Here is a 15470-nt window from a genome sequence, read left to right as displayed (position 1 = left end):
GCAATTCGGCCCATATAGCTTTTCTGCAGTTAGTGGGCTTAAGCAGTTTTAACATTTAAAACTGAGCCTTACAGGTGTGGGCCGAATTAAGTCTTACAATTAAACATCAATCTCTTGACCCAATAGTGGGAAATTAGGGTTGAGATCAGCCCCCATCGAACCACAGATTCGGTCCAACCAATTTGGTCCAATCTGGTACGAATGGGTCTAGGGTTTGATTTTTAATTCAAGAAATAATTCAAGGGATGAGAGATCCATCATATGGATAGCCGAACCCTGCAGGTAGGTAGGGCGAAATTTCAAAAATTTCTCTCTCTCCCATGTGGGAATCACATTCCCTGTTTTAGAAAATCTGCATTTTCAATGATCAATCTTGAACCTAAACCGAACCAAATCTGAAACCAAAAGGTAGGAGAGGGATATACCTGATACGGAGTAGCAGTAACTCCCAACGAAGGTGTTCACACCCAAGGAAAGCTCCAAAGACTACTCCCACTGAAGAGGACACTGCGTAGGGTGAAGCAGAATCAGCAGATGGTTCTTCACAAGAACCAAATCCTTCAGCAAGAATTCGATGGAGGGTATGTGAGCACGATTTTAGATCAGTTTTTCCCCAAAAACTGATATCAAGAACCCTTCTTGATCGCTCCTACAATGGAGAACGAACTGGCAATGGCGGCAGCAGGAGGAGGGCGCAAGAGAAGAAGATGGCGCAGTCTTACTGTTGCTGTCTTCTCTCTTTCAGTGATCTGAGATCTGATTGAGTTGTTGTGTGTGGAGGTTCGCCCTCCTCCTCCTTTTATAGCCTTAAAGAGATCAGCTCCTAATCCCATTAGGAGTTTCCTAATTCAAATCCTTATTTGAATCTGGACTCTCTTTAAGAGATAAGGATAAGCCCTTATCTTATCTGCAGATTAGATCAGCCCTCATAATCTTATTAGGAGTTTCCAAATCCAAATCTGTATTTGGATCTGGACTCTCTGAGTGGATAAGGATAATCCCTTATCCTATCTGCTAATCCAAATCCCAAATCCACCCCTGTTTAATTAATCTAATTAAACCAGTTCGAATTGGGCTTTAGGCCCATTAAGTCCATGTGCTCACTAACCTTCCAAACTGCTGCCCAGTTGGGTTTCCTTGTATGGCGTGGGACCCAAACATTGATCTACACATCAGCCACATGGATTCAGCCCAGCCTCTATTACAAGGCCTGGCCGAATTCACTGTAATGGACAGTGAACCCCTGAGCCCATCACCATGGACTCCTAATGGGCCCAACACTTACACTAAGTGGTCCCTGAGCCAAGCCACCTTATAAAAACCCAGGGACTGTGGACAGATGCAAGATTAGCCCATCAAGCATTACCCTCAATGGTCTTACACTTAACCTCTTAGCCCATAATGATCAAACACTGCCCGACAAGAGAGAACCTCTCCCTCGGCTGCAAGGAACAGTATTGCACTCTCTACTCACATGGATCCCGGGAATTAAAACCTTTTGCAAATAATTTGAAACCATAATATATATATATATGTATATATCCGTATATAAATATATTTTGTAAAAACAAATTTCAACTATTGAAATCAACTGCCGGCAGTTTTGGTTTCCATCAGAGAGAGTGCATCCCCGATCATTACCTTTGTCTGACAAAGGGGCTGATCCTGTCACTATGATCACCCACTCAGATGAATTCCCAGACTGTCCCAACATACCCAGGTTTTGACCCCCTCTAAGGATCTCACTGATTGGCATATCAAAGACAGCCCAATCCGACACCTAGTGCAGTATCATAATCGAGTCTAGGGGTCAGGTGTAACATTCCAGTTTTGCCCATCAATCTCCAAGGTCCAAAGCAATACTGGAATTCTGGTCTGGTTCAGGGTTTCAAGTAAACCTACACTGCATGTACCTCGGGTCTCACCCTGGCAACTGAGACAAGCCACCCCCCCAACCAACTTGGCGGCACATCAATGTCAACCTTGGCAGGATAAATCTCCCCAGACTTACCCAACGGCTGTGAACATTCTAAACTAACACGAGTCTCATATGTGTCCAGTTTAAGGGTATTACACAAAAACACACCATAATAACATGAATCAAATATGTACTTTATTCATTTACATTAAATGTCATAATGTACATCATTCTGATTGGAGCTAAGGGCATACACTGTCCAACATCAAGAGTGTGGAAGTGGAAGAAATTATGAGTGTTCTCAGTTAAATTCTTCTACAGATTTCTAGTAGAAGGAAATGATGCACATTTTCCTAGCTGGGCCATTTGGGGAACAGTGGCACCCATGAAAGTTAAATTTTTTGCTTGGGTGGCAGTTTTAGAGAAATGCCTAACAAAAGAGATGTTGCTGTTGAAGAAAGGTTTTCTGTGCAATGACTTAACTGCAGTCTGTGCAGTGGGGAGATGGAATCAGTTAACCATCTGTTTTTACATTGCAAGTTTGTAACAAAGATATGGAACTATTTTGCTTAAAGGTCAACTGGAGTATGCCTGCCTCAGTTAAAGAATGCTTGGAGGCTTAGCACATACCGGGGATAACAAAGAAGGGGAAGTTTGTTTTGGTCCTCTTTATCTCCGGCTATTTTGTGTGCAGTATGGACTGAAAGGAACAGCAGGACTTTTGATCACAAAGCCTCTTCTGAAGCTGAGGTTATTAACAAGGCTATTGAGCTTCTTTGGAGCTGGCTGTCTATACACATAGGATTTAAAGAAGATACAACTGATTATAATTTTTTGAAGGTGGCTTTTTTTTACGGTCCTTTTGTTTATGTTTTGTACAGCTTCTCATTGTACAAAGGACCGGTTGATTAATGCAATTATACTTTACCTTTTCTCAAAAAAAAATACATAAACAATTGTTAATACATACAAACTTTTTTTAGATTGATAATACATACAAACGCATACCTGAATGGTGATGAACTAACACGAAATCCTCAAGGAAAGCAGGGTGTACAGAATGTGGAACATGTTCTCCCCTGAGGCAGAAGGGAGAGGCTCGACTAGGGGATTTGCAAGGTTTCTGGGTTCAAGACTCAAGAGGACAGAAGCATTTCCCAACTGATCCTCCCCACCCCATTTCTAAGGGGACTGACGCCTTAATTTTGAGTTATAATCTAAACCTTCCAGATGAGGCTGTAAGAATGTAACAGATACTTTACAGCACCAGCCCCTCAACCTGCCAAAAAGAGATTGGGAGGGGGCAAGTGTTAGGTGAGAGGGGAGATAACAATGAACAAGGTGAGAGAATTTGGCAGCTTATGTGCAAGTTTTTTGAGGATTTAAAGAAAGGAAAGATATGCAAATGAAGATGCTGTTCTTGGTCAGAATTAGAGAAAGATAAGATAGATGAAGTAGAAATCATGTGTCTCAAGGGGAGGGAAACCCAATGTTAAAAGTGGTGGGGCAGATTGGGGGAAAGGTCAAAGAAGCAGGAAAAATGAAAGTCTATGTTAGGAAAGATGAGGAAAAAAGGAAATTGAGAAGGAAAAAGATGACAGAATGGAGAAATTAAGATCAGATTTAGTAGGAGAAGGGAACGAAGGGGTCCAAAATAGGTGGACAGAGGTTAATGTGGGATGAACAAAAGTATTATGAAGATCATAAGCTGGAATGTTATAGGTCTTGTTAGTGCCAGAAAAAGGAGGGTCATAAAGGATTTGTTGCGGAGAGAGAGAGAGAGAAACTAGATATAGTAATGTTGCAGGAAACTAAGTTAGCAGATTTGGACAGGAGATGGGTCAAAAGTGTAAGGTGTTCCAAGGATATTAATTGGACTGTGGTTCCCTCTCGGGGAGCTTCTGGAAGACTAATTATAATGTGGAGGAATGATGTGGTGGAGTCTCTGAAAGAATTGATGGGTAGATTCTCAATCTCAATGAAGTTCAAAAATGTAGGGGATGGTTCCACTTGGGTGTTGTCAAATGTTTATGCGCCTAATAATTACAGGGATAGAAAAAAGATGTGGAAGGAACTGTTTGATATTAGGGGTTTGTGGGAAGGACCTTGGTGCTCAAGGGGGAACTTTAATGTGGTCAAATTTACCATTGAGACGATGATACCACCCAGCAACTTTCTACCAATACGAGGAAATTCAATGAACTTTTTTTAGAGGAATTTAACCAGATTTCACTAAAGAAAAAAGGGGTACATGAGAAGATGTACGAACCAGGGGAAGTACCTCAAAAGATTATAGAGGAATCCAAGCTATACAAATGACCCAAAAACACACAACATTTGGCTAAGCCATCTGCTATATGATTTAGTTCCCTAGGAATCCAAGCTAATTTTGCATTTAAACAGTCCAAGGAGTCCCTAGCCTCTGCCAAGTAGTGGCTCAGTCTCCAAGGTCCCCCCCCCCTCCTTGTCCCTTAACCATTTTATAGTATTTGCTGAGTCACCTGCAATGATTAAGCTCTGGATTCCCAAATTTTTTATTATTCTGATTCTTGTGAGAGAAGCCATCACTTCAGCCTTTGTTGAATCAGCCAATCCAATTGGACCACTGAAAATCCAGCATATGTTACCCCTTTCATCCCTTGCTATGCCTCCAATTCCAGCTAAGCCAGGATTACCAAAAGCACTTCCGTCGAAGTTTAGGGTCACCACTCCATCATTGATAAAATCTGGTTGCCTCAAGGTTATTTGATGAGGGTGAGGGAGAAACAAAAAGGGGTGAGCATCTCTATTGAGGTCATTGACTGAGAGTCCTTTGAACAGATCTGAATTGACAGTCCAGAGGTTGCAAAGGTAGGTAATGTCTGAAATTAACTCTTCAAGGGGCCTGAACATACTATCAAAGAGGCATTTATTTCCTTCATCCCAAACTCTCCACATTACTGCATGTAGCACAGATTGCCAATAAACTTTACCCCTTTCACTTAAGCCTATGCCTTACCAGTGATGCAAGAAGTCCAGAATGTGCTCTGATATAACCGAGCTGTATCCTGCCTCTCAAAAAATGAAGCCAAATGTTTTGTGAACTTACAGTGAAGAAGGATGTGATCTGCTGATTCACCTTCACTGAAACATAAAATGCAAATATGAGGAGAGATAGATAGTCTTCCCAAATACTTCTTCTGTAAGAGATCACAAGTATTTAGTCTATGAAGACAGGCTTCCCATACAAAGAAGCAAACTCTTGAAAGGATGTGGCTAAACCAGATCTTTTTGAAAGGGAAGGAGGAATGTTGTTCACCAGCAATCATAACCTTGAGCATAGACTTATTGGGGGGGGGGGGGTGTGGGGGGTTCCAGATTCAGGTATCAGGGGAGGGGAGGAGGGGGAGATGTAGGCCTCTTTAAGGATCTGAAGTAAGGCAATTAATTCAGAAATCTCCGAGTCCCTTAGAGGTCTTCTGAGGCGAAGGTTTAGGGTGTTCTCAGCAGTTTGGTCTAGAAGGCAAGAGGAGACAGTGGCTTCTTGATCAAGGGTGAGGTTGAAAAGTCGAGGGAATGAGGCTACAAGGGTAGTTTATCCCCACCAAAGATCTTTCCAGAATTTTATTTTAGATCCATTTCCCACTTTATATCTTATAAAAGGAAAGAAAAAAGTGTGGGTAGAGATTATACCTTTCCAAGAATTTGTTGACTTTATCTTGTTCAAATGGAGATTGTTATCCCACCCATTTGTGTTTGACCCGTATTTGCTCGAAATAACAGTTGCCCAAAGAGCATTGGATTCTTTAGGCAACCTCCAAAGCCATTTCCCAAAGAGAGGATTTTTTCTCTTTTAAGTGCCCAATTCCCAAGCCTCCTTCCTCTTTAGGCTTGCAAACTTGTTCCAACTAAGTGGCTTCTTTTCTCCCCACATCCTTCCCAAAGAAAGTTCCTTTGAAGCTTCTCAATCTGATTAATGACTTTGGTCGGGATCTAAAAGACTGAAAGGAAGTAAACTGGCAAATTTGCTAAGGAGGCCTTTAAGGGTAAGCCTTCCCCCTTTTGAAAGATATCACTTCTTCCAAGATGCTAATTTCTTCACATTTCTTCTCCACCACTGGCCCTCAAAAGTTTAAAGATTTTGGATTACCTCCAAGAGGCATACCTAGATAGGAAATAGGATTCTCCACTTTGCATCCCAACAAGGATTTAAAGCTTTCTAGAAGCTCCTCTTCCGCTGAGTTTAGAGATACTATACTACTTTTGCATAAGTTAACCCTTAAGCCAATAATGAGCTCAAAGCATTCAATTATCCTTTTTGTGTTTATGATGTTGACTAGAGAGGCATTCAGGAACAAGATTATGTCATCAGCAAACTGTAAATGGGAAATGTGAATCTTGTCCCTTCCCACTTCAAATCCTTTCACCAGATTAAGAAGAATAGCCTTATTAAAAAGATGATTAAATATATCCATCACCAGAGTGAAGAAAAAAGGGGAAAGTGGGCAACCTTCTCTAAGACCCCTGCTAGCCTTGAAGTAGCCCTTCGGTTCACCATTTATCAATATTGAAAACCATGAAGAACCAATACAGCCTTTGATCCACCTGATCCACTTCCTAGCAAAGCCTTTCATCTTCAGGCAATCTAAAATACAATCCCAATCCACTTTATCATAAGCCTTTTCCAAATCTAGTTTGACAAGGACCCCTAGATTCCCAAAAGTTTTCCTGTCTTCCACACACTCATTTGTAATTAGAATGCTGTCCACAATTTGTCTCCCTTCTACAAAAGCAAATTGATTTAGGGAAATTAGGTCTTCTAGGACTCCTTTTAGTCTTCTTGCCAAAACCTTAGCCAAAATTTTATAAGTGCTCCCTATCAAACTTATTGGTCTAAAGTCTTTAACTTCCAATACTCTCCCTTTGGGATGAGGCAGAGAGGTTGAGTTTAGGCCTTTGTTAACAATGGCAGAAGAGTGGAAGTCCCTGAAAAAATCCATCAAATCTGACTTTACTATTTCCCAACACTTCTAGAAGAAAAAAATGGGGAAGTCGTCTGGTCCAAGAGCCCTGTCTCCATCCATACTAAAGACTGCCTCTTTAACTTCTTCCTCTTCAAAGCTTCTTTCCAGCCATACTCTCATGTCAGCTGATAAAGTCATGCCTTCCCATCTGTTTTAGGTAAATCAGCTATTACTTTCCTTGGAGTATAGGGTTTTGAAGTAGGAGAGAAAGGCTTCCTTAATTTCCTCGGGGTTCTCCACTTCCCTTTAGTTCACTTTCAGCTTAGAGATGAAGTTTTTTCCTCGCCTTCCCAAAGCGCAAGTGTGGAAGAATCTGGAGTTGTTGTCTCCTTTCAGCCATCTCACTCTCGATCTCTGTCTCCAATAGATTTCTTCTCTTCTGACCGGCTGCTCCCAGACCTTCCTCAAATCAGCTCTTTTTTTTTTTTTTGATAAATTCCGAGTTTCCTCAAATCAGCTCTTCAACCTCTGCTTAAGTCATCTAGGGTACCATTTTGTTCTCTACTATCCAACTCTTCTAACTCCATGAGAATTCTTTTCTTCTCTTCTTCAGATGCTTTAAATTCCTCTCTTCCCCAAGCTTTGAGATTTCTCTTTAGGACTTTTAATTTTTGTAACAACCGGAATCCAGCCCAACCCTCTACTTTGCATTCTTCCCACCAAGCAGCAACCTTCTTGTTGTAGTCTTTGTGAGATAACCAGAATTTTTCCAATCTGAATGGGGCCTTTCCTTTGATGTGCCTATCAGTGCTCAGCAAGATAGGCCAGTGATCTGAAGTGCACTGTGGGCGAAATTCTTGGAAAATGTTGGGGAATCTCTCCATCCAGTCCTGAGAGAGCAGAGATCTGTCAGTCTGCAGCTTATGGCATTTTCTTGCATATTTGACCAAGTGAAGATTCCACTATTGAGGGGGAAATCACACAGATTGTGTCTAGATATGAAGTTAGAAAAATTCCTCGTACTTCTGGTCAGGGCTCTACCATTAAATTGTTCTTGACTAAATCTGGTGACGTTGAAGTCTCCTGCTAAACACCATGGGATATCTTCCTCCTCATAAAGAGAGTCCAGTTCGTCCCAAAATCTTTCTCTATCAGATGGAGAGTTAGGGGCTTAGGGCGATAAACTCCAGCTAGAATCCAACTGAAATCATCTTTGATATTAGTGAACAAGACCAAGATTGAGAATTCTCCTTTATCAGTCTCCAAACCCGATATTTCATCTTCCTTCCAAGCTAGGACGATTCCACATGCGGGCCCCACTGCTGAAACAGCAGTTCATTTTCTTCCCCTTATTCTCCAAATAGCTTTCATAAGTTTTCTGTCAATTATTTCCTTTTTTGATTCCTAAAGTATAATCACATTTGGGTTTTCTCTTTTCAGAGTTTCTTTCACTAGACTTCTTTTAAGCTGACCTTCCAAACCTCTGACATTCCAGCTTAAGACCTTCATTGAGCCACTCTTACAGAAATCCCCTTATTTGTCCTACTTCCATCTGAGGTGTGATCCATTAATCCCCATTGAAGCCTTTTAATTCTCTTTTGGGGCCCTTTTTTATACTTTTCTCTTGATGCTTTCCAGGTTTGATCTGTTCTTTCTCAGATGTTCTCAGTTTCTCACCTCCTTCCTCTCTTCTTTCAATTCCCAATGTTCTAGTAATGTTAACATCTCCTGTGTTCACCGCCACCTTCCTACCAATGCTTGATGGCGCAGCTATCTAAAGTGAATCAATCTGCTTTGGGTGTGATGGCAGTCCAATTGAACCTGAAAAATGAGATGAAGATGAAAGACGATGAGAGATAGTAGGAAAAAAAGGAGTCTAAAGATAAGGAGAATCAGAAAAAAGAGAAGCGGATGATCTCCCTGAGGACTGCTGAGAATTTTGGCACGAACTAGGATAGGGGGTTGGCAAAATTCTTCCTTGTCTACAAACAAGGGTGTCTGAGTCTGAAGTCAATCCATAGTCTGGATTGATTAGTTGTGTCTGCTCGAGTATCTCCACACTTCCCCAAAAATCTTTCCCTGCAAACAAGTCCTTTGCCCTTTCAAAAGCTGTCTCTCTAGGATTTGGTTCTGCTTTTGTTGCATACAAGCAAAGGTCTTCCTCTGTATCATCTTCTTCACTGGCGGATGAAAAAACCAGAGCTCTCTAAGGGAGTTGGAGACCTGAATACATTTCCCTTGTGTCGGTCCAAGCTGGGGGTGTTTCAGGAGTGGACTGGCCAGTAAAATTTACCAAAAAAAAAAATGGACTAGCCAATAAAGGAGGGGGTCTCTAGTGGGATTAAGGAGTTTGGGTCGAGTTCCCTTTGTGGGCCTTGGGCTTCAATAGAGCAACCCAAAATCTCGAACCGGTTGGGTTCTGGTTCAGACTTAGAAAACTGGGTTTTGGGAGTATTTTGAAATTTGAAAGGGGAATCGAGACTATCTATCTTCCTTCCTTCAACATTGAGAGACTGTCCAGTTCCTTCCTTCAACATTGAGAGACTGTCCAGTTCCTTCAACATTTGAAAGAGGGTTCTGGTCTAGTTTCTTTAAAGGGGTATTTTGAAACTTGAAATAGAGCTCCTGCGCTACTGCTTGAACTCCCACTGCCAGCTTTTCTTCAACACTACGCAACCCCCTTGTTCAATCAGATTTCGGAGCTGCTAAGGGAGATTTGCCATGTGGAAATGTGTCGTTACAGCGAGTCAGCTCAGTGGGAGAGGGAGGTGACCCGTTCGTCTTCTCCACCTCCACTGAGGTAGAACCAAACCTCTCTATCCAAAATGGGAATTGATCGAGGGATAACTTGGATGCCATGGTTTTTCACCTTGATTCTAGCAAAGCTTTACTTAGAAAGTTTCGAAATTTTGTGGTCTATCTCTTCAAGGCCTCCGCAAAGATCTCCGATTAGGGAGAAGGTTTCCTTCGTCCAGAGGTGGACAAGTAAGCCTCATAGCTTTAACCAGCCTTTGAAACTCAACCATTCTGGGACTGGATTTATCTTTAGTAAGTGGGTTAAGGATTCACCATTTGCATAGCAAAGGGAACACACATGTGGGGATAGGCATTCATTCAACCTTCTTTTTTGAAGCATGTCACAAGTGTTCACCTTCCCAAGGAAAACCTCTCCCACCTCTAATGGTTGTAGTGAATTGAAAAAAGAAGCACAAGTAAAGCTACCATTAGGGGAGGTAGACCAAACTCTAATTAGGGGTGAGCATTCGGTTTATTCGGTTAAAAACCGAACCAAATAAATCGAAATATTAAAATGAAAACCGAAACCGATTTTCAATAAAATCGAAATAACCGAACCGAAATTTTAAGTTCAGTTTTCGGTTATTTCGGCTAAAAACCGAATTTAGTTATTATTATATATAATATTATATATTATAACCTATAATATATATTATTATAATATATTATAAAATTTAATTTCATTATAATAGATTATATATAATATATTAATATATAGATATATAGCATATTATATATTAAATAGTATACATTGTATATTATATATTATATAATGAATTTTAGCTAATTCAGTTTTTTTGGTTAACCGAATTTTTAAATCTGAAAACCGAACACCGAACACCGAAATTATTAAAAACCGAATTAACCGAACCAAATTTCTCAAAAACCGAAAAAACCGAAACCTAAATTTTCGGTTCGGTAATTTGGTTTTAACCGAATACTGCTCACCCCTTACTCTAATGCCCTCCACAAACCGAACCAAGAAAGCAGACTTGAGTTTATCAAATAACTAAAGGGACTCACTCGAAATCTTTCAACCCCCTTCTAAAACCAAAACCCAATTCAACCCGGAGGAGGAAAAGGTGACAAACCTCAAAAGATAGGTTGACACTTGTAGTTAGACACTAAATAAAGACATGGGAACAGGGAGTTGAGAGGAGTATCATCTACCCAAAGATCTTCCCAGGAAAAAAAAAAAGCTTGGCCCACAACCCACATCAAAGTTGATAAAGTTAATAAAAGTTGGGTATACCTTTTGAATTGCTTTCCAATGAGAACATGAAGTCGAACCTTTGCATCCCAGCCATTGCTCATCATCCCGTAAATGCTCTTGATGACCTTATGCCATAGCCTATCTCCTTTCAAAGGAAATCTCTATAGCCACTTTCCTAGTAGAGAAGTATTCCTAAGTATCAAGTTTCCTATACCTATCCCTCCCTTCTCTTTTGATCTACTAACTTAGTCCCACTCCACTAGATGATCCCTTTTCTCTTCCCGTAGCTCCCAAAGAAAATCCCTCATGATCTTTTCTAGTTGTCCTGCTATCCTAGATGGCATCCAAAAGGTGGATAGAAAATAAATTGGAAGATTGGATAGGGTTGCTCTAAACAGAGTTATTCGCCCTCCCAATGAGATGCAATTCCTCTTCCAAAGAGCCAATTTTTCAGTATCCTCTCTACCACAGGTTTCCAAAACACCTCTGATCTCGAGTTCCCACCTAGAGGAAGATTTAGATACTCCAAAGGCCACTGTCTAACCTCACACCCTAAATTCCCTACCAAGCTACTCAACTCTTTCCTCCTCCACCTTGATACCCGCTAAACAACTCTTTCCCCAATTTACCTTTAAGCTTGAAATAACTTCAAATGAGTTGATAAGCTCTTTCAAATTTCTAAGATTTCCTTGATTGCCTCCCTCACAAAAGAGAATGATATCATCTACTAACTACAAATGTGTAATTGTCACCTCAAATCTTCCTACCAACCTCTAAACAAGTTATTTTGATCAGCCCTAATAATCATTTTACTCAACAACTTCGCAATTAGGGTAAATAGGAAGGGAGATAAGGGATCTCCTTGTCTCCGACCTCTTTTTGCTGGAAAGAAATCACTAGCCACACCGTTTAGGGGAGAGATGGAGATTATGGATAAATGGTTGTTTGAGCTAAAGGAGCTTCTGTTACAACAAACTAAGTTCACATGGTCCGACTTACAAGCCTCCCCTCTATGCTCTAAGCTGGATAGGTTCTTGTTTAACCTTGAGCGGGAGGAACATTAGGAATGATTGTTGTCTAAAGCTTTGTCAAGAGTAATATCTTAAGTGGTCCTACCCCTTTTAGATTTGAAAATATGTGACTTACCCATCTAGAATTGTTTATAGAGTGGGGGATTGGCAGTGGGAAGAGTTAAGAGGTGTTTCTTAGAAAGGAGTGAAGTTTCATAGGAAACTACAAAAGTTGAAAGGTAATACCAAATTCTTTCATGCAATTGCAAATGGAAGGAGATGAAAGAATTTTGTGACAAAGTTGGAAGTAGATGGAGAAGTGTTTTTAAACCAAGAGGAGATTGTCAAGATATTTTTCCATGCCAAGTAGGTGATAGACATTTTGTGGATGGCTTTGAATGGCCTACCTTGGATGTTGATACAACTAGATCGTTGAAGAGAGATTTTGAAATGGATGAAATTAGGAGGGTGGTATTTTCAATTGATAGAGGATTAAGGCAGTGTTGCCCATTGGCCCCGCTCTAATCAGTCAAGCTCAAGGAGCCTTCTGTGCAAGGGAGAAAAATAACTGATTAGATCCTAATAGTCAATGAATGAATGCATGGAGGAAACGAGGAGGTCCAGCCAACAAGGTGTTGTCTGTAAATTGGATTTAGAGAAAGCTAATGACTTAGTGGACTAGACCTTCCTGCTAGAGGTTCTTAAGAGTTGTGGTTTTGTGAGAGATGATGTAATCGGGTGAAGGGTTGTATGAGTTACTATCACTTTTTGGTTTTGGTTAATGGTGTGGTTAAGGATTTCTTTCCAACTTAAAGTCTAATTTTGATGAAGAGAAAACTTCACGGTCAAGAAGGGGAAAATTTTGGCTTTACAGTAAATTTGATGGGCTTCAATTTTTTAGATTATTTTAATGCATTTTAATTAATGGAGGAAAAATTAAGCTACAAAAGAAAAGGTACCAACATGAAAAATACATGGCTTAAGTATACTTTCTGAAAGATAATAAGAGATAAACTCCAGGATTTGACACTCACACACAAAATCATCATGATTTTGAAGCTGGAATGAAACTGTTGAACATAGTTAGACTACTATTCTTTTTCAGCTGCTGGTAAATTTTGTCTGGTATCAAATTCAAAACTTTACAATACAATCAATTTTTTAACCATCTTCTAGAGTGTCATTAGTCAACCATAGCAACTGATGGCCATTGGAGAGGGCAATTCTCTAAGGGCAGAACTGTTGTCTCTGTTATACAGATTCTGTATTAGGTATTGTTTACTTCCCTGTCATTATTCTGTCCAATGTTCAGGGATAAAGTCACTTTTCATTAATAAAACATTTATGTTGCTTATCAAAAAAAGAAAGATAAAAAAGGCAATCGTAACTGATGCTTATGCCTACTATCATACTTCCCCCAGAGTTAACCATTCTCTCTTTCTTGCTTTCTTTTTTGTTTTTCTTTTTCAGTTTCCACGATCATGGTTGTCATTCTTTTTCTTGGTATATTTCTTTGTTTGCTTCCTACACGACAGCACTCAATTATCTGGAAGATACAGAGGACCCAAATATATAAATTTACAGGACAACTAATAAAGGAGACACCTGTACATAAACAATGATTATAAATTCAACTGGGTATTGTAAGCTCTTTAGATAACAATGATAATAGGAGCTGAACATGTGGGTTGGCCTTAGTTTAAGAATATTTCCAATGCATAATTTGTCAATGAAAATTTCTTATTTCTGTGTCAACGAAAGATGAATGTAGGGAATCTATAGAAAGCAAACCAACTCCCCTTTCGCACAGAAAATGGAGATACAAGCTAGAAGTGCAGTAAAACAGACAGAGAATTTTTACTAACATCAAATGGTAAAGAAGGCACCAAAACAAGAATAAAACCATTGTGTAATTTGAAACCAAGAACAGTATCTTTTTGCCTTAAGTATCAATTAGCACAAAATAAAGTTTATACAACTTCCCAAAATGAACTAGTTAAATAAAGATTGAGAGAGAAATACCTTTCACTAGTCCTAAAGATGGCTCCAGCATTCTCCAGCAAAATCTTCAGCAGCTCTAAAGCTACAATTTTTCCGCGCATCAACTGCGGATCATTCAAGGCCTCCTTGGGAGGTGTCTTCATTGAGAGTTTACAAAGTGCCCTAAAAACCAAGAAAGCATCCCGTCGCAGCTTATTACCAATCTGAACCTCCAAGTCATCATCTCTCTCGGTCTCACCATCCACCAATTCCCCCTTTCTCCCTTCCAAAGCAGTCTTATACATACTGATTTCCCAATACTTGGCATCCAACATGTCCTTATCCGTTGAATCCAACAAATCTGTCGGGTTAGTGGTTTCGACGGTCGTAGTCTCAAATGCACCATCATGGGCACCCAGCGATGGTTTCCCTGGGGTGGAAGGATTCAAAACCACATCAATGTCTTGCATGATCTTGGTAATGAACCCCTGGACAAACTGTGTCATGCTTCCATCCGTGTCGGACTTCTCTACAGGCTCCATCAGCTCTGCCACCACAATAGGCTGAACAGGAACAGTGGATGAATCAGCCTCCATTCTCCGAAACACAATGACCAGCGTTTGTATCAGAGAAGCCTTGGCAGTTGTCTGATTAACAACATTCTTGCTCCCCAAGTAGATATCATAACAAGTTCTAACGATCTGCAATAAGCAATCCCCGTGGATCCGCAATGAGATCGAAGTAACAGCTGAGAGCAGTGTCTTAAGTACCATCAGTTCAACCGCGTCATCGCCCAAGTCATGACACTTACAGACGGAGTCCATCATCCGAGAGAGAAGTTTGGATTCAAGCCCTCCAGAAGGATCCGCTTCACCACGAATGTAGCCATGGGCGATCAGCTTCTGGATGCAATCAATAGCCGGATCGGCAATCTTAAGAACTCCCGATCCACAAGCAGCGATCAGGGGACTGAGAATCGTTTCGGCCTCGGCGAGAGAGAATTCAAGTGGGCCACCGTCGTGCAACGGACCGGGAACTGAACTGTCCGGCTCAGCATCGTCGGGAGTAGAAGAAAACTTATTGGGAGAAGCTAATTTCTCGATTACAAATTTGCATTCATGAACTAGCTTGGAGTGTTTCCTCCAGGAACAGTTCTTGATGATCTTCTCTAGAGCTGGAGTAATTACCAGACTCAAACGGGAATCGGCTTCCGAAGAAGCCATTCCCGACCTAGACTAGCAGAGTTTCAGATCTGAAGAAGTGGAAACTAGGGCTTTTTCCCTTTTCTATATGAAGCGAGCAAACTTACATGGTACGTCAACGGCGATAGTTGAATTGAACCAGCAGCAGGGCGATGGCTGCTCTGTTTCTTTCTCCTTGTTCTCTTCTTTCCAATCAGCGGGAGCGATTGGGACCGTGTTGGCAAACTGAAACTCGGTGAAAAGCCAAAGCTAGACTAGGAAAGAAACGGTACAAGTCAGTCAGGTATATTATTTCTCCTCACATAAAATGACTAAAATGCCCCTCTATCTATGGATATTGACATATTGTGTAGTAGTATAGTGTGTGCACTGCAACTCAGGAGTCAGGAGGCATGAATCAAGAACCAA

At 40.7% G+C, this 15470-nt stretch overlaps 1 protein-coding gene across 3 annotated transcripts in view; it reads right to left on the bottom strand.

The window, feature by feature from the left end:
- The window catches only part of LOC104611857 (brefeldin A-inhibited guanine nucleotide-exchange protein 2), a 55058-nt gene extending 39739 nt beyond the window's left edge, over positions 1-15319 (bottom strand). For all 3 annotated transcript variants that reach the window (XM_010279100.3, XM_010279099.3, XM_010279101.3), the window contains exon 1: positions 13903-15319. In XM_010279100.3, the coding sequence (XP_010277402.1) occupies positions 13903-15083 (1181 nt within the window). In that variant the 5' untranslated portion in view covers positions 15084-15319. The remainder of the gene's footprint in view (positions 1-13902) is intronic.
- Between the last annotated feature and the right edge of the window lie 151 nt (positions 15320-15470).

The sequence above is a fragment of the Nelumbo nucifera genome, chromosome 1 (assembly GCF_055504915.1).
Source record: "Nelumbo nucifera cultivar China Antique chromosome 1, China Antique-T2T, whole genome shotgun sequence".
In the NCBI taxonomy this organism is placed as follows: domain Eukaryota; kingdom Viridiplantae; phylum Streptophyta; class Magnoliopsida; order Proteales; family Nelumbonaceae; genus Nelumbo; species Nelumbo nucifera.
This window is presented reverse-complemented; position numbering and strand designations above follow the sequence as displayed.